The sequence below is a fragment of the Rhinopithecus bieti genome, unplaced genomic scaffold (genome assembly GCF_001698545.2).
Source record: "Rhinopithecus bieti isolate Rb0 unplaced genomic scaffold, ASM169854v2 scaffold_4480, whole genome shotgun sequence".
In the NCBI taxonomy this organism is placed as follows: Eukaryota; Metazoa; Chordata; class Mammalia; order Primates; family Cercopithecidae; genus Rhinopithecus; species Rhinopithecus bieti.
In genome coordinates this window covers 170,599-190,500 of record NW_016804510.1, presented here as the reverse complement: position 1 = coordinate 190,500, position 19,902 = coordinate 170,599, and the positions used below count along the sequence as shown (strand labels likewise).

General features: G+C 36.5%; 1 protein-coding gene across 4 annotated transcripts in view; it reads right to left on the bottom strand.

Annotated features, from left to right (window-relative positions):
* The window catches only part of TRPS1 (transcriptional repressor GATA binding 1), a 262,329-nt gene that overhangs the window by 193,106 nt on the left and 49,321 nt on the right, over positions 1-19,902 (bottom strand). For all 4 annotated transcript variants that reach the window (XM_017868850.1, XM_017868849.1, XM_017868851.1 and 1 more), the window contains exons 3-4: positions 18,865-19,793; positions 3,641-4,770 (exon numbers count right to left, since the gene is read on the bottom strand). In XM_017868850.1, coding sequence (XP_017724339.1) covers positions 3,641-4,770; positions 18,865-19,793 — 2,059 coding nt within the window. The remainder of the gene's footprint in view (positions 1-3,640; positions 4,771-18,864; positions 19,794-19,902) is intronic.

Below are 19,902 nucleotides of genomic sequence, written 5' to 3'. Positions count from 1 at the left end.
CTAGCTACATCTATTATTTGTGTTCTCTACTGATTTCACATATGGTGGCTTATTTTCCTGTCCATATGGTGAATTTTCATAATAGTGAGCTCATATAAGATTTATCTGCATCCATCAATATCTGGGAGGTAAAAATTGGAGGACTTTTCTATAGACAAATTTGTGTTTAATTATGACAGAAGTCAGAGGGAGGACTAATGTAAAAATCCTAGCCACCTTCAAGATCTAAGCTTAAAGCAAAACTCAGATTCAACTCCTTCTCTCTATGAGTAACTCCAGGCTTAGTCCTCTGATCAAATGCAACATCGACATTGGCATTTGCCCTCAGTGTAACCTCACATTCCAAGCTCACCCTTCACTTCTCCCTACTCTGTGTTTACTGCACTCTTCATGAAAGGTAGAACAAAGGCTCCAAAAATTTTTCTTACTTTGTAGAAGTCTGGCAATGCATTACAAAATACGTTTTATCTAGTATAGTTGTTTTGTAGGGAAGTAATCCTCCTACTTATGCCAAATACCTAAGTTATAACACTGAAAATTTTGATAAGAAAAGTAGCAGTCAATAGAGAGCAGGTACAAAGTTGAATTAAATGATAAATAATAATAGAAATGCAGTGAGAAAACCATTTATAAGTGGAATATAATAACCCAGTTATGATCTGAGTTAGGGGTATCATAGGTAAATGCTAAACATTAAGAGAATGGACCAAATCCCTGTTGCTGACATGATCTAGTGATCATGGTTACAGTTCCACCAAGTTTAACTTCGTTCTTAGAGAAAACACCCATGCCATGGACTCGACACCGAGGTCTTTCAATCAGAGCTCTAGATCAACCCTTCTGCTTCTCAGCTATAATCATTTTATAGCTAAATGATTTCACATGTTGTACAGTTCATGGCTTATGCTAATTTTTACTACACCGTTAAGTCTTCTATATAAAGCACTCAAAAGCCTAGAATATTTCACAGAAATAACATAGAATTATGGCAGAAGTTTCCCAAAATGAATAATCTGAGTAAACAAATTTAATTATACAGATACTATGTGATAAAGTAAACTTGTCCTCTTATTCTATCTTAAAAATGGGGCATTTTTGGAAAATGCTTTGATAGCAGATCAAGTTCTGAACATCCACGTGACTATGTCCTTTCACATCTCTGGGGCTGCTATTACTGTTCAGCTTTCAGTAGAGTTTCTTCATCTTTCCTACTAAGCTGTGACTTCTGAAATCGGAAGTCTCCAAATTTCAAATATCTCTATAAGAACACAGAAACAGATGAGCAATAAACTACTCAGCACCTTAAAGGATCTGTGGTCAGCCAAACTATATCAGGATTTAAACGTAAGTGCAAGAATATTTTAATGCCCTATGGACAAATGCTATTTAAATTTTTAGCTAATAAAATGCTGAGAAGTTGACTTAATTTCAAAATGAACAGACAACTCCCATTTGGTATAGAAGCCTAGGTCCTCAGAAGGGTTCCAAGACCATATAATAGTGAAGGATTAAAATGTAACTCACCTTGGAAATCTCAGCTTATTCAAAACTACTGTGAAGTCAAAAACTCACAGGGATCTCATTTACATAAAGATATTCACTGAACTCCCATTAGGCATCCTGCCACTGTGTTAAATCGTGCAGAATCAGTGGTGAACAAGAAAAGAATAGTTCTCTTTTCTCTAGAGCTTACTTTCATCACTGAATATTAACTAAATTCTGACAGTATTCAGTAATAGTTTTATTCATATTTTATTTCTTGGGGGATTATTTTGTTTACCTAAAGCATGTGAAAACCCTGTTTTTCCAGACAGATTCTCAAGCAATGCCTCAGCTGCATCAATAGAAAAACCACTTGTCCAACTGTACTGGTAGCTAGATGTATCAGAATGAGTGTGTGTGCATGTGTGCGTGTGTGTGTGTGCACATACGTGGGTATGCAGGTCCAAGATGTGTGTGTGTTCTGGCTGGTTCCCTCACGATTAAAGAAAATCATGACGATTTCTCAAAATCGTCCTTGTCCTTTTCAAAAAAAGAATGGACTATCTGATTTTTACATCACTCAACAAATGTACATGAACAATATGCACATACGCATATATCCACACTGGTAGAGCTCAGAAAGCAGCTGATGTCTGTGAGCCTCAGAAATAAATTAACATGCAGCTAACATCAGAGGAGCCAGAAACACTCATTGCAAGTGTGAACACATATTTGATTGCAGGACTGTGTCTTTCCCAGGGCTGACCTTATAAATTAAACAGTGTAAATCTCAAGTAAGTGTTTTCTGAACATTTTGATTCACTGTGAGCACTGGGATGTCCTTCAAATTAACATCTAACATTATTAGCCTATTGTTGGATATGAACTGCTTCATTACTGGTGACTGAAAAAACATACACACACTCACACTAACACACAACTTTTAAAAGGAGTGGAAGAAACTGTTTATCGTCTTGGGGTGTAGAAATTGAAAAGAGTAGATTTTTAGACTAGAATATTGATATAGTAAGCAAAACTTTCTACTTTGATGTCGAAAGGCATAATAATGAGAAAGTACCCAATGAGCACTAAATAATACCTAAATGCAGGGTACCACCAACGCTTTGCTGAACTAATTCCTATTTATAACCAAGTCTCAGTTTAAATGCTCCTTCCCCAGGAAGGCATTTTCTAATCTACCATATTAGGTTATGTTATCATTATATTCAAACACACTGCCTTGTACTTCATCTTTTATGACAATTATTACTCTTGTAATCATCTAAGTGTCTCATCTTTCCTACTAAACTGTAAGTTCCATGAGGGCACTGACTATGTCTTCTCTTCTATATTCATTCAATGCCTGGTACAATAGGATTTTTGACATTAATTAATTAAAGAATGAATGCATAAATGAAATAAAGATACATATCCTATACTTATCTCTAGATATTATAAAAGATTAACAGGGAAAGTTAATGTTTATAAAGAGAACAGAGTGAAAGCAGAAGGAAAACACAAACATCCCACATCCATTTAAGAATCTGGAATAACTCAAGCAGTTTTACCTACTTGGAGAAGTAAGTCTATATCCAAAATCACACATATTACAAAAATTCTCACCTTTAGATTACTGTTTATATGCCAAACAAGGATGTTGAAGAATTGTTCAAAGCTAGAAGAATATATAATCTCATTTTAAAATAAAAATGAGCAACAGGTTCTCAAAATTTTTTCTCAGAATAGCGAATACGATATATTTACAATAGCAACTTTCATTTGGGAACTGCCCTGTCAAAAAAATACAGGATGTGGAGTCATATTTAGTAAGGACAAATAAATGGACTATGATAAATTAGTAAACTCATCAGCATTATTAGAATCACTGTGAATTTAAAAAGACAATCAGTAAATGGTATAAAACAAGTATCAAACATAAGCATACAGTCAAAAGAAGGAACCAAATTAAAGTCCACAGTGATCACAGCTATAACTATATCACCTGCAAATCTGTGATGATCTTTTATGTGGTCTTCTCCTATAACTTCCCCAAGTCATCGGAATCAGTCCCAATACTTCCTGGTTCAGCCTTCTTTCTGTGGATTTTTTCTATTATTTTATTTGTATATTCCTCCTGACCTACCCCCCTTTGACTCACCTGTAGTGTCGGGAAATCTCTTCTTCCACCTGGGTAATAAAATCACATTTGGTACATGAGTGTTCTTTGCTTTCCTTGACAGCCTGCTGCCCATCCAATCCTTGCAGGTGATTCGCTTCTTGTTTGACATCTGATGCTTGGGACTCATGCACACCCTCATAGTGAAAGAGGAGTACATCTACGTCAGGGGTGGTGAATGAACACTGATGGCACTGATGCTTGACTCGTGAGCTTCCGGCTGCCCCAGGAGACAAGTGCAGAAGCAAGAGTGCACAGTGGGAACAATTACTTTTTCTACAAGCAAACGGATAAGTAATTTCTCCAAGGTGCTTTTCTGGGCTGCAAAGTCCTCTGGGACAGAATGGACAGTGTTTAATGGTACACTTGTGAATGTTATGGAGCTGTTGATAATGACGGAGAAGAGGCCCCACTACAATTACATCAGGGCCATGGCTTTTGGAATATCGGAAGTCACAGAACTGACAATTATAGCTCGTTACCATATTATCCTCGGCTCCCTTGCTGGAGAAGTCCTTCTTTTTAGCCCCACTTGAGCTCTTGTCTGCCTTGCTCATTGTCTCTCCTTCTGAACTTTTGGCTAGATCATTCTGATTAATGACAGAGCCCCTGGAAAGCTTATCATTCAACTCTGGATTAAGGCCGCCTGACTGCACTGCTCCGTGCTGCTTGCCATAATGTTCTAGCAGTTTAAGTGAGCTAGATGACTCACAGCTGAAACTACAAAATTTACACCAGTAATAACTGGTGGCGTCTGTACCATTTTGTCTCGAGGAATCGAGGGGCTTGATGGGCACTGAGTACCCAACAGGAGTGTCATCTCCTGCTTTGACTGTTATTTTGTCCTGCCATTTTCCCAAGTCTCCAGAATCACTGGATCGAAGTGCCGGGATGGACTTGTTAGAGTTTTTCTCTGAAGGTTTTGCAACCTCAGAGGAGGGGAGAGAAGCTTTTATTTTGTTTGGGTGAGTCTGAAGAAAATGTTGTTCTAATTCGGTGGACGAGTTGCCCATATAAGTGAAATTGCAGAATTTACAGCGGAAATACTTGGTGTTTCCTTGGCAATCTGGTGTTTTCCGTCCAATGCCAATGAATGTTCCACCTGAAGTCACCTGGAGAAAAGAAGAAATGGACTTTACTTCTGAGGTGTCATTAATTCAATGGGTCCTCTGCAGGGGAGGGGGAGGGTACTGCCAAGTATTCCACATCAAAAAATACAATAGTACTCCTGCTTATTATGAAATCACTTGAATAATCAGAGCCAAATAAATTCACTCTTCATTTCTCAACAGTTACTCTTTGAGAGGCTCATTATGTTATACACTGTAGGCCAAAGTAACAGGTGAAGGTAAGTAACAAATGTACTATAATTTGAAAGACTGAGTAATATATTTTTTAAACTAAGAAAACAATTTTCAACCCAGTACGTTTTACTATTGCCTCCTTCAAATCACATTCCTACAGAAACATCCAAATCACATGGGATTTCTTTTCAAAAGGTGAGGCGTTACTGTCAAAACTAGAGGTACTTGCTCAAAAAGTACTCAATGCAGATGTTCTCCAATGAAATATTCTGTTCAGTTCCTACAGCAATGAGGCTGCAGGCAAAGATGAGGTCGCTGTTTTAGGTAAAATAAAGGTGCTCAAATGACCACCCAAAAGCACAGTGAAACAAACAAACAAAAAGATGAATTGAGTACGCAGGAAATACTAGTGAAGAAGAACTACATAAATAAAGAATTTTGAATGTTTCCCAATCTAGAACAACAAACAAAAAAGAAAAATCTTCCATGGCCTTATTTGATTAAGGTTCTGTTTCACTGCAAAGGGCTCCCAACTTCTCACATGAGTAGGTCATGGAGATGTTTGAATGGTAAAATAAAATAATTCCACCATAAAAATAACTACAGCTCTGCTTTCTTTCCCAAATTATGAAATTACATGGAATCAGGACTATGAAAGCCTTTAAAGGGCACTTTACGTAAAATTCTTCCTCCATTCTCAGTGTGTATCTCAATAGGCAGTACAGTTAAGCCACCACTGAGCAGCCAAAATTCAGGGTTTAAAATAGAGTTTTGAATGAAATACTCCAAAAGGGGAAAAAAAATTCTCTTCCAACCACCAGGGAATTTTAAATTTTCCCAGCAACCAGATGTAATATATTAAGCAAGTGGCATAATCATGTTCTGCCTTCTTCAACAGCTGTTCAAAAATGACACGTGTGATCGCTGTTCATATCCAAATCACTCCATGAGAAAAGTCTCAGGCATCTCAAAATCATGCAAAGGCTCTATTTGAAATGCAAATAATATTGCTGTAGTACACTGAGAGACATGTTTGTACCTCTATTGTACAGGACTAAGATTGAAGTATTCCTTTTGCTATTAAAAAGAGATGTGACCTTGATCAAGTTACTTAACCTCTCTGGCCAATAGCTTCTTCAACTGGGGCAACCTCTAAATTCATGTCCAGTATCATAGTTCTAAGAAATGTGCATTAATACATAAACAACTCAACATTTACTGTACATTAAGATAGGAACTTACAAAAGTTTCCCACAGCCTTTAATCAAAGGATGTAATGTTTCGCATTAGGCAATGTCTATAGCCACCACCACAATCACATAGATTTCAGTCTGTCGATGACAGACTCTGTCGATGACAGAGTATCAACCAGCCAGAAAGCTAAGAATGGGGCACCCTTCCAGGCAGCAAACCGACAATCATTCAATGGTGTGAGAGATTTCAAAGTCATACACTCAGGGATACAGCACAGAGCATTCTAATCTAGCATTTAAGTGACTAAAGCAACTAAAACTTGCACTGAAATACAATTCATAATATTATAAAAATCTGTACATATATTTCCCAATTCAGTGGAGGTAAACAGAAAGTTTATTTGCAAAAAAATATATATATGTGTGTGTGTGTGTATATATATATATATACACACACACACACACATTTAAATGGATAGCCATCAATCAGGTTCTTTGTTCTGGAACTTAAACTTGATTCAAAAAGGATACATTCAGATGTATCCCCTTCTTCTTTAACATAGGCAAAGAAAGAAAGTGTGCAAAATCTAGAGATAAAAAATTTTCTTGTTTAAGCTTTCACATTGCATCAGCGTTGCCAAGCTTCCCTATTATAAAATGCTTTGAACTTCTGCTTGTTGAACCAAGATTCCCAAGAAACCACCAGGCATCATCACTATTTCTTTGATTTTGCAATCTTTAAGCCTCAAGTGCCATGACCACACTGAAAGGGCTGAACAAAGAGCATACATATACTTAAGAAATCCCTAAACATATGATTTTGAAGTGGATTTAAATTATTACTAAGCATCCCAACATCCTAAAAGGTTGCTGTTGCTTAAAACAACCTAAGAAGTCAGAAAACCCAGGCTACGAATCAGTACTATCAGGAGAAGGGGACTATGAAAGAAAGGCAGTTTTGTGAAAAATTATCAGTAAAGCATTTTGGTTTAGGATTAACTAAGCTATAAAAAACGAGTTAGGTCTTTGAAGTTGGTGTACGTGTCTAGATGTGCTTTTTTAACCCAGGGAAAACGTGCCAACTTCATTATTTAAGAAGCTTTTAAGGGCTATATATTTTAATTATGCTGAAGAATAAATACCTTCATACTACTGACTGCTCTTTCAAAAATCAAGCTAGCAAATGAAAATTCACGGATCCCATTTAATGGTAAGAACAATACTGACACTTCTATAGGTTACATACTTGCCTTTTTGGTTAATATCAGCAAATGATATTAGCATTATACATTATTAAAAGCTAATACAATATTAGAATTACATATTTTAAAAAGCAGTTTTGGAAAACATAATGACAGTGTTCTATTCCTTTTTTCTTTCAAAAGAAAATCTAAAAGCTCTATTTGTGGCAATTTTTATACTTTCTATACTAGTAGAGGTACATTCAAGTCATAGTGAAATATAACTGACATACAACATTTAAATGCCATTTTACAGTAAAACAAAATTTATTATTTTAGGAGACACTACTGGTGTCTATTGACCACATTCATTTTATTTGCATGCCCCAGATATCCCATTTTAAATCTATTCTTTTCTAGGGTAAAAACAAATATACAGTGAGAACAATTACGCAAAGTAAGTGTTTGCAGCAATGGTTTACTGAAACGTATTGTCTGGAAACAGTGCCTACACATTCATAGAATATTGCAAACTTTTCAAATGGCTAAATCCAACATGGAGTAGAAAAATTTACTGCTTCTTATCTATGACTATATTAAAAAGAGAGTGCAAGCAGAATAAAGAGCACAGCTTTCAAATTTCCTTCTTTTGCTAACCAGAACTTTAATTATAACCCTTTAAACCCAGCAGTTCCTTTGGTAAAGATATCCAAATTTTTACAATTATATTAAACTGTAATTTCTGCTTGGGCCAAAAACTACATGTATTTATCCCTCTAATTAGTAATAACTAAGTGTTCGGCTTGTGTCAGACTCTGCGATAGATATTAGACATATAATATTGAAGAGGTAGACAATTTTACATTTTAAGATTAAAAAATTGTAGATAAAACCCTTTATTCATTTGTATTTACATCTGCCTGTATTTATTTGCTTCTAGAGGAAGTTCTCTAGCTCAAATTCTATGAAAAGATCCATTATTTAACCTCCTGGCACCTCGGTTTCCTGGCCTCTATGGATATAATACTGTACAACTTGTCATTTTATAGGATTATTATGAGGATCAAGTGAGAACTATAGATTTGTGCTGTCCAGTAGTATTCCCTGAGATGATTAAAATGTTCCATAGCCTTCCTTGGCCAATATGGTAGCCACTAGCCACAAGCAGGCTTGGTAAAAATGAAGAACTAATTTTAAATTTACTTTCATGTATTTTCTTAGCATTTCATTAATTTATTTGTAATTAACTGAAATGTAAGTATTTTAAAAATTTCTTTTTTAGAGGCAGGGTCTCTGTCACCCAGGCTAGAGTGCAGTGACATGATCTCCGCTCACTGTAACCTCCGCCTCCTGGGCTCAAGCGAATCCTCTCACCTCAGCCTCCAGAGTAGTTGGGAAAATAGACACACGCCACCATACCCAGTTAATTTTTGTATTTTTTGTGGAAACAGGGTTTCGCCATGTTGCCCAGACTGGTCTTGAACTCCTGGGCTCAAGCTATCCACTTCCCTTGGCCTTGCAAAGTGCTGGGATTACCGCATGCACCACCATGCCCAGCCTAAAATTTAAATAGCCACATTTGCTAGGGAATACCATATTAGATAGTACACTCGACATGTGCATAGGTAGGATTATTATTTAACAAAATGAATCATTCAAGTAAATTTTTCCTGCAAATGGGATAAAGAGATTAAATAGAAGGGAAGTGGTAAATTCATTCAGTGACAAACTCACACACTTGTCACTATCAATATTCTTAGCTGTAAATGCAAAGGTTCAATCTGTTGTTACTAAGCTAATGCTTCTGTTTATATTCCTTCTTGAGCTAGAGGAATAGTCTTACTCATATCTAAAAGAAAGCAGGAGCTCAATGCATTTTGACTGAATGAGCAAAGGCAGAGGTGAGCAGATGAAAATTTCTCAACAAGGCCGCTGAGTTACCTGAGATACGCTGGCCACAGTACTTCATGGCACCCTTGCCACTGACTTGACCTGACATACATGGCCTTCTTCAAGAAACTACAAAATGCATCTTACATCCACAAGCAAATGACTGCCTATGGAGTCCTTTGATTGTGAATTAAAGTTATATAAAAACACCTAAAACAATTAAGGCACAAAATGAACAAATTTTAAAGTCTTTTCACTGACTAAGGACTAGCATGGCTTTTATATTTGATTTTAGCCCTAGTTTTAAAACTGTTCCTTCCATTAAGTGTTTTCCATGGCTTTCATTTATAATTTACTTACATATGTCTTTTTACACACAAAAAAATGTCTTACCATAGAAATGAAGAATATAAAAGGGTTGGTTTTTTTCAAGGTCATTAATCTCAGTTTCCTTCTTTCCTTCCAATAATATGGAGTAAAAACTAATAATAATAATATCTAAAATAATATGTCAAAGGAAAATATGTCTTAAAGCCTCAGAGCTCTTAAAATGACACCTCAACACATGTGCTTATTTTCAACGCAGCAAAGAAAGAGTTGTTTGAACTAAACACAAACCTTTTCTCAGATGTGGTTCGATTTTCAAGTACTATAATTTGATAGCAAACAGAGACAATTATAGAGGTACTTAACCTAAGTAGAACTTGAGGTATGGGCCTGATAGTCAAAGAGGTAAAAGCTTAAAATAAAAGCTAAGTTGTTAAAAAAAATCATTGTTCAAATACTAATATTTCAAATAACTTGAAAAAAATAGTAAGGGCCAATCTTAGCTGAAAATAACTACAGTCAGAATTAATCTGTTTGTATACATCGGGAATTTTTCTGCATGTATAGTGCTTCAAAAAAAAACGTTCTAGAATACAGAGTGTATTTCAGTGATATACTTTTGATGGAGAATAAATGTTTAAGAATCTCAATAACAAATCTAATTATATGGCATTGTCTTACTCTCATGTCATGCATAGCTTATTTCTGAGGTTTATTCCTATCAGTGACACTGTAGCAACTCCCTTATTTGGATTTATAATATAAGAGCCAACCAATGGCAGGGTAGGATACAGGAGAAACCAAAACTTAAACTCCTATACTGGGCACATTGAAGAAGAAAATACTACATATTCCTCATTATGCACATTTTATTATCGGCTTTTTGCATTATAGCAATAAACAGTTTACCCTAAACTGGTTTTCTCATTTTACTCAGTATAATTCTGAATTAATTTTTCTATAGTTATCTGGTATTTCAGATGACAGAGTACTAATAAATTTTAAAGTACATCTTAATAGCCCAGGGACAGTGGCTCATGCCTGTTTTCCCAGCACTTTGGGAGGCCGAGGCGGGCAGATCACCTGAGATCAGGAGTTCGAGACCAGCCTGGCATGGTGAAATCCTGTCTCTACTGAAAATACAAAAATTAAGCTGGGTGTGGTAGTGAGTGCCTGTAATCCCAGCTACTCAGGAGGCTGAGGCAGGAGAATCGCTTGAGCCTGGGAGGCAGAGGTTGCAATGAGCCGAGACCGTGCCACTGCACTTCAGCCTGAGCAACAGAGCAAGACTCCATACCAAAAAAAAAAAAAAAAAAAAGTCCATCTTAATAATTTGGAAGACAATCTTTTATGGGAAAAATAAGCAAGAGAAAATGCAGTTCAAGTAGGTTACAAAGCTAAGTGAATTCCCCATAGCACTCCTCTATAGCAGCCAACCTGCAGGTGCTGCTGGTTCATAACGGAGATATGTCAGAATTGCACGTGTATTCTAAAGAGCATCGTAATGGGAAAAGAGAAAATCTAATCTCTGAAAATATAGAACATCCTTCCTCCAGGGAGGGTTACTGTTTTAACACATCTACTATGTGCCAAGCACTGGAAATACAAAAAGAATGACAAAGTCCAAAATCGTAACATTTGTACGGTTTAGCACAAAAAGCTCACAACTAAAAAGATCACAACAGTGGAATACATGCTTCTGCTGAGACGTGTAACAGGTTCCATGACAACGCAGAGGAAGAGCCCCTAACCCAGACTGAGGAGTCAGCAAAGGCTCCCAGAAGTTACAACTGAGCTGTGGACAGATGAGCTGACATGTGAAGATGAGCCTCAAAGGCAGTGATCATGGAAGGGCATTGCAGGTGAAGGAAACAAAACCAGTAAAATCAACAGTGAGAGTAAGACAATGCAAGCTGCTCTCAGGAAATATTGAGGAGGGTTGAGACATGATCAAATCTTTAAATGGAATCTGGTACATAATGGTGCTCGCTATGTAATAAGTAATATAAATGTGCTAGCCTTGTTCTTACTATTATCCCCTCTAGAAGAATAGTGAGATTTCACGTAGAAAGGTGACGTCTTATTGGAGAGCTGATATTTACATAAGTAAGTATAATTAGATGATATGCTTTTTAACAGAAGTAGTCCCATACTTGCTATAAAATGTAGGACAAGTCATCTATAAATAGAATTTTTAAAAATTAAAGGAAAGAAGGAAGAAAGGAAGGTAAGAGGGAGGGAGAAAAAGAGAAAGGAAGGAGGATGAAAAAAGAGAAGCAGAAAGGAAGAAAAAGGAGAGAAGGAGGACAGAAGAAAAGGACAGAAAAAAGAGGCAAAAGAGAGGAGGAAGAAGAGGGAATGAGGAAGGAAATAAAAACAGAAGGAAGAAGAAGAAAAGAAAGAAGAAGAAAAAAAAGAAATCAAAGGAAAGGAGAGGAAGATGAAGAGGAGGAGGAAAGAATGGGAGGTGAGAAGAGAAGGGAAAGGAAGAGACAAGAGGGGAAGATAAAGATAGAACAACAGAAAAGAAATCCATAAGGATTTACTTGAAAGAAGTAACAGTAAAAGAATAAAGAAGGGAACAATGGGGCACACTACTCAAATGTTTGGGGCATGATATCAGAAAGAAATCCAAGGTAACTCCACGATTTCCAGCCTGACTTAGCTGAAAACGGGAGTAAAGAAGACAGGAGGCAAAAAGAAAGTTGTGGGGAACTTCACTTTTACGTATGTTGACTTTGAAGTGCCAATGAATACCAAGGTGGTGCTTCCCATCAGCTGGAAAACAGGTCTTGGAACAAGCCATCATTTATTATAAGATTCCCAAATATGTTCCTGGACACATGAAAGGATGCAGGCATTCTTTAATCTTATATCAACAGTTCGCCTAAATATGAAAGGAGAAATGCTAGGCCAGGAGACTCTGTGAATTCCCCAACTCCTCACTATGTCCCACCCGTCTATCGCTTTCTGAATTCAATGAAATCACACAGCTCCAAGCACGGCTGGAGAATCCAGCACACTCAAATTGGACACTCTAAAGGCATTCCGATTTGTTCGCTGCTTCTACACCCATTCCTACACTGAATGTAGGCAGAGGATAAAACCTTAATTACACAGCCTTGGAGGACATACATGGGAATGGAGTGTATCTCCTTAACATGTAATCTGCATGGAAAAAAAAAAAAAAACTAAATTGTGCCTGGTAACTAGAAGAGCATAAGACAACTTTCAGAGCATCATTTAAATCATAAATTCCTAACACAAAGTCCTCTAAATGAGGGGAGTACAAAATAACTCAAACACATGGATGAAATGTCCCTTAATTTGGGGATCAAACATTATATCCTTAATTGATTACATCAACATATGCACCTTACTCGCTCTACCAGAACTAATTTCTGCAGCAAAAGTACCAGGGAAAATGAATCACAGTAATTTTAAAAAGACGAATCAGCAAATTTAATTTTCTTTTTACTGATTTCGACTAGAAGCTTAGTAAGTTCAAATAAGGTAGCATTACACTACACGGAGCAGATAGCAGACAATCTCAAAGAAATCACCCAAGTCCCCAAAATCAATCTGATTCACAGAGGCTGCATCAAAGAGCTCTGATTTACCAGTCTTCTATCTCCTCCCTTATATGCAACTGGCCTATCTTCTATTGCTTTGCTATTGGCAGTAAACTCAGGCTCATGTTTGGCCAGGCCATATATCAGCGTGGTTTTGAAGACAGGCTTCCGTGGCCTGTCTATCCTGCTTTACATCCCATTCTCTCTACTTGTGCAACTCTGTGATGTTGGGCAGGATACTTTAATCTATGCTGTTTCCTTATATTTTTAAATAGACACATAAGGTTAGTGTTTACTTCTAGGGCCATTATGAAGATGAGTTGATTAATACATGTAAAGAACTGAGCTCCATATACGCATGTAAGAAACCCTTAGTAAATTTTAGCTATTATTAGAGGCGAATCCAAAATTGGAAAAAAATAAGGGAGCTGTACAAATTTTGATTATGTAAGCTAAAAGATGAAAGAAGTATGAATCAACTAAAATGTAAGACAGAAAAATAAATTTTACATTTGACTTTCAATTAAAATTAAACAAGGGTTTATATGATATTCTGAAAATGTATACCATTTGCTTCAAAATGTGGATCACCGGATGAAGAATTCAAGAGATCTATGGTCTAATGACTGTCAGAATCCGACTCCACGAAGGAAATCAGAAAATGAACAGAGCAACGTTCTCTTTCCAAACTTTCCCCATATTGGCACACTACTTATATATCTGTGTTTCTAACAGCTGCACGTATGCTGTAATTACAATGATCCAAGAAATAAAAAACACTGAATAGTCTCCCGACTTGAGATAGTTAGCAAAGCAGGCCACAGGAGAGGTAAAATGTTTTCTTAGGAGTTGAATAATGCTAAATTTGATTGGATCCACTGATAACCACAATTTATTCTCCTAAACATTCTGCCTAGAAAAAAATTCTGATATTCAATAACATTATACATGTTCTTTTAAATGATAACAAATAAACCGAAAATCAAAGATGATACCAACGGTCATGAACAAGGTCAAATAAGAGTTAACTGACATGCAGGTAAAGGGATTAGTAACGATAGTTGAACTATTCTACTAAGGTGGCTACATTATTTAGCTCTGCCATCTCCACTGATGAAAATAACCTGGCAAATACCAGACCTTTGTCTTGCTTTATGGCATTGGCATGAGCATATGTCTTATTCTGCACACTTTATTACTTGTTAAAGAGACACAGTCCTGAAAAAGAAGTGTGGGTTCATATGTCAAACATTCTGTATTCTATAGACAGTCTGAATTGATTAAAGTCTCATTCACCAGTTTTTCTAAACTGAAATTGTCCTCAACTCGGAAAAACAAAGAAACAGAACCTGCTAAGACCTACAACTTCCCTCCTACTCCAGATCAAAGAAAATGTGAAGGCAAAAAATAAATGTTTAGAAGTAAAATTCAAGACAAATCCAAATAAACCACAATGAGATTAATGGTCTCTGATACTATTTTTTTTTCAAACCCAACTGTAATTCCCTGCTCAAACGATTGTACTGATACATGTTAAAGATCTATAAACTCATACAATTAAATCTGTTGAAGATACAAATCCGAAGAATGACTTCCTCTCTCTAAAATCTGTTCTTCCTGCTTCTAACATGACATATTGTGCAACTCTGATAAAAATATTTACAACACAGAAATGTAACACTCTTAGCTCAAACATAAGACAGTCCTTCGTAAGTTAATCATGTGATTCTTCTATTAGCCTTAGATTTTCATTAAGGGCCAAATGAATTTAATAGCTGGAAACCAGTAGCTACCTTCTTAGAGTCCTGAATAATGCAGTAATAAAAAAGAATTTACTAATATGAAAAGGCAACAAATATATCATGAGCATCTGAACTTGGGATTGCATAAACACTTTCCCGTGGGAAGCACAACTTGACAAGACTCCTATTTTTATAACCTGATCTGAGTGCTAAAAGCTCCCCAATAAAGATGATGCAAACACCCAATGCACAGCACATTAAGCCCTAATGAAACAGCAAACGCCGCGTTGTTAATTCAGGCCTCCATTCAGCAATGGTTTAAATACAAGCATAATAAAGCAGATTAAAAAGAAAGAAACTGGCAGAGCGTGGTGGCTCACACCTGTAATCCTAGCACTTTGGGAGTCCGAGGCGGGTGGATCACGAGGTCAGGAGTTCGAGACCAGCCTGGCCAATATGGTGAAACCCCGTCTCTACTAAAAATACAAATAAAATTAGCCAGGCATGGTGGTGGGCACCTGTAATCTCAGCTACTCGGGAGGCTTATGTAGGAGAATCGCTAGAACCTGGGAGGCGGAGGTTGCAGTGAGCAGAGACCATGCCACTGTACTCCAGCCTAGGTGACAGAGCGAGACTCCATCTCAAAAAATAAAAATAAAATAAAGAAGCTGTAATTACCTTTTTAAGAACTTGATCTCTTGTATTATTGGTCTCTATGGCAGCCTCAATGGCTGAATACAGATAGCAAATATTACATGAAAAGCTAACCAATCATGCTGCATCTATTATTTTTAAAAATTTAAGCATGACAATTGATAGAACATGCTGGATAAATGAAAAATTGGGAAACTAACATCCTGGTCAAATCAATTAATTCTAAGCTAGCCATTATAGCTTCTCTTGTTTTCTTGGTAAAGAATTGACATGTCTTCTGCTTTTAGGGCTGGGCATGCTACCTCAAGGTGTTGGGAGGAGAATGTGATACACGCCACACTTAGAAAGGACAGTCTTGGCTTTCTGATGGCTATTTACAGTGACCTCCATTATCCGGCTGGGGCTCTATCCACTATGCAGCACAAAGAAACATTGTTATTTGACAGTATTTTTACAAAGTTGTAATTCTTTGACTCAGTCATTTGTGATGTAATTTATACAAAAGTGGATATTATCAGTACAAGCATGTCTAAATTTCAATTATTCTTCCACGTATATTTGAAATAACTTGCACTTAAAACTGGAAATCTTAGAATTTGTTTAAATTACTGTACTTCTTTTTCCCAACTGTATATCTCCTATTTGCACTCAAGTCCATTCAAATTATTTAAAACCATCCATGTCAAACCAAAATATAGATCAAAGCCATAGAGTTCTTTCAGTCTTTTGCTTTTGGCTTCTGTTACTTTTTTCTTGGCCTAAAATGTCATAAATCTATCATTAACCACCAACTGTTCTGAATGTTTTTTAAAAAGCAACTTTAATTGAAAAGAATTAATGAATTCTTCATCTATTACTTCAATTAGCTTAAATGATGGACTTATATAAATAATTCCTAAAATTGAATGATTATTTGTCTGTAATACTCATATTTACCAACATCTTTTTATCAGAACACACACAGGCCATTAACTTACTATATGTTTCTGACAAAATGGCATTAAAGAAATTCTATAGTCAGCATTTTATCTCCCACAGCTTTTAGCCTCCACAAAGTTTAACCGCCACGGAAAGAATCTCTCAAATAGCATTTCAGTAACACAAACTGTGGGTAAAAAAGGAAATTTCAGATGCGTTTTATTCATTTTATGCGTATAGAAAAACTGTTCAATATTTATTTCAGCATAAAGATATTAATAAGTTACTTATCTTCAGATATTTTTCTGCATCAGTATCTGGCATATGTGCAAAGCATTCAAGATTAGCATTTGCCCTACAAGTATATTCAGTGTTATCCTCACAAATTGAAGTTAACCCTTTAGATGCATTTCAAAATCCAATCGTTTGAAATAATCACGCACTATTTCCATAGATTACTTTTTTCTATTTTTAGCAATATTATTTATCTTGGAAGAAATTTGATCTCAACAAGATTATGTTCCTGCATGCTCTCTCCTACCCCTTTTTGTCTTCCTCGCTGTGTGCTGCAAGGATTTAGCAGACAGCATAGTCGAGGATCAGCTGTTTTATTTCTAGTTCTATTAGTTCAAACTCAGATAGCTCACACATCTGTTTTACTTCTAAAATCACTGCCCAGGAAAAGTGTCCAGCTCCTTCTACCCAAACATAAACTTTACTATAAATAACCAAGAACCTAACAAATAACTGTTTGGGGAAATGGAAGTGTGTTTAAAATCTGAATTCTTCCAAACTATAGGCCTTAGTAATTTTCATTTTTAGAGCTTTCCTGACAGCCTAGATCAGCTTCCCTCAGAAGTTGTCCCTAGAGTGAACAAACTGAAACTCCTGCCGGAAATCCAGGTATTAACTTCATATTACTTGCTAATTATACAACACCGTTTCACATACTGACATTATTCACTTCCAACCCTTTTATCTAAAACACGTATTTGCTTCCCAATCATAGTTTGACAGCAGAGTGTATCTGACATAAGACAGTGAAATGATCTTTAATAGACAGCAGTTCAAAGCATGTAGCTTTCATGCATAATAATTATGTTGGGTTAATTTGCTGCTCCACAGAAATAATTCTATTTGTGGAAATTCACAAACTAAGATAGAATTTTTAGAATGCTTTACCAAGATGAAACTGATGTTTAAAGAGTTCTTTATATCTCCCTTAAACTGATAAGATTGCTATTCTGACATTTAAAGGACCAGGAAATTTCTCTTCTGATTCTTCTTACAAGTATTGCAAAATATGTTCACTACCTATTATTTATAACCTCTTTGCCTGACTTTCTTAATTGGCATTAGGTCAACAGAGAGGTCTGAGGCAAATGAGCTATAGCTATCGAGTTGATAAAAATGACTGATATTTTAAGGGATTTATTTCATTAGTTCTCTGGGCGGTACTAATCATTCCTAAAAAAGGTTACTAGTAAAGCTAACATGTTTTGAAATCCCCTGGCCTTATAATACAATAAAAATCTACAAACTGTAACAAAAACTAATACACTTTCTCAAGCTGACCATGAATTTTGACTATGCTAAAATTACTAAAATTAAATGTATACATTTATTTAGACTCAGTTCCATGTTTCATTCTATTCAAAATGGTAACAGTTTCTTTTTTCCATTTCACATATGCCATAAACTAAAGACAGAAGGATAGATGAAAAAGGTAGGTTGCTTTTAATAAAAGTACAAATCTAAAGTATTACTAAATGCTTTCAGAAATTATTCTCATTTTCCTTAAATGCAGAAAGGAATGCTTTATTGGCCACTACCAAGGTCATTCTGGTGTCCCTAATACTTAAAATCACATTTACTTCTTTCTAATCAATGTAAAATGTTATATCCCAGTTTTCATTTGCAATTATTTTGCCTTTTCAGGAGTATCTCTGCAACCATCAGTATGACCCGTCAGGATGAATATAAAATCAAATCCTAATCCAAGAGACAGGAAATATCCTCACTGAAAGAAAGATTATAGCAAAAGCCTTATAATCTAAAGCTGAAACTAGGCATGAATTATTATCATGTACAACCATAAAGATTAGTAACATTTTTGGAAGACTGTGAAAACATCAAATTACCATGAAAAATGTCCAGAATTGTGAAGCTTAGCTCATTCCATGAAAAGACTTTCCCAAATCAAAAGAGATGCTAGGATTGTATTCCACAATAAGCGGCTAAAAGTTGTCTTTAGACAACTCTGAATATACTTGTAATGAAGTAGCTACGGAGTGTGTCCATCTCTTCTGCTAGATCTAGCAGGCTACCTGTCTGGTACTGGGACTTGGTTTTAACATGTATATAAGAATTCACATTTCATTTCTAATCACTTTTTCTGTACAAAGAGACAATACAAAGTACAAACCTGCACATCATAGGTCCCATTTAGTAAAACAGGCCTTGAAGAATTGATGTCCTGCAGCACGCCAGAAAACACAGAACGGTTGACCTTCTGGAAGTCTTTGGAATGGCTGAACTGCACCATGTTATGAAGGGCCAAGATTTTGCTGTCCAGCTCAGCATCCTGCCTGGTGCGGTTATGCAGTCCTAAGTGATACTTTCGGAAGTGCTTAATCAGATCTGTGGGGTCATTGCCATAGTAACCATATCCACAGATATTGCATTTAAAGTCCTGAAGCTCTGGAGACAGAGGTGCCGGGTCTGGGTTGTCATTCACCAGTAAGTCAGTTTTGGATTTATTCAGTCTTACACCCCCATCTGAAGGCACTTGTGGGTTTTTTGAGGCCACTGAAACTGGGCTCAAACCTTGACAATTGGCTTGACCACTCTGTGCTTGCCCTGTTTCCTCCGTAGCCTTTGGTGACATCTTCTGATCTTCCTTTGTCTCCACTGAGTCCCCTGAGGGGGTGCAGGCCATATCTTGTGGGTCATCTGCCTCTGCTCTTTGAGGAGACTTCAAGGGCTCACAGACTCCCCCAGCAGCTGGACATGAGAAAGCCAACATATTTCTGTCTGTCACCTCATCATGCGGAAAGGAGGGAAGGTTTCCTCCCTTACTGGGGCTTTCATAATTGAAGCCAGCCTTCTCACTCAGGACTGCGCTTTTCAAGTCCTTCTTACTGCTAGAAGATGGATCTTGAACATGCAAGCTATGTTCCTCCTTATGATTTAGTTCTGCAGCATCACTCTGATCCGTGTTTTCTGACATCTGATCTGCAGAAAATTCTTTGTTCTTTCCAGATACCTTGCTTTCTGTACCTATAGGCTCCAGGATCTGGCCCTCGCCTTCACTCGCAACGTTTCTCAGAGGGGGGTTCTTTTTCCGGACCATATCTGCAAAGATACAGGGAAAAGGCAGATACAGGGTTATTTGAAAGTTACAGAGATATAATTGTATCTGGAATATTTTACTTATGCAAGTTTTTTTTTTTTTTTTTTTTTT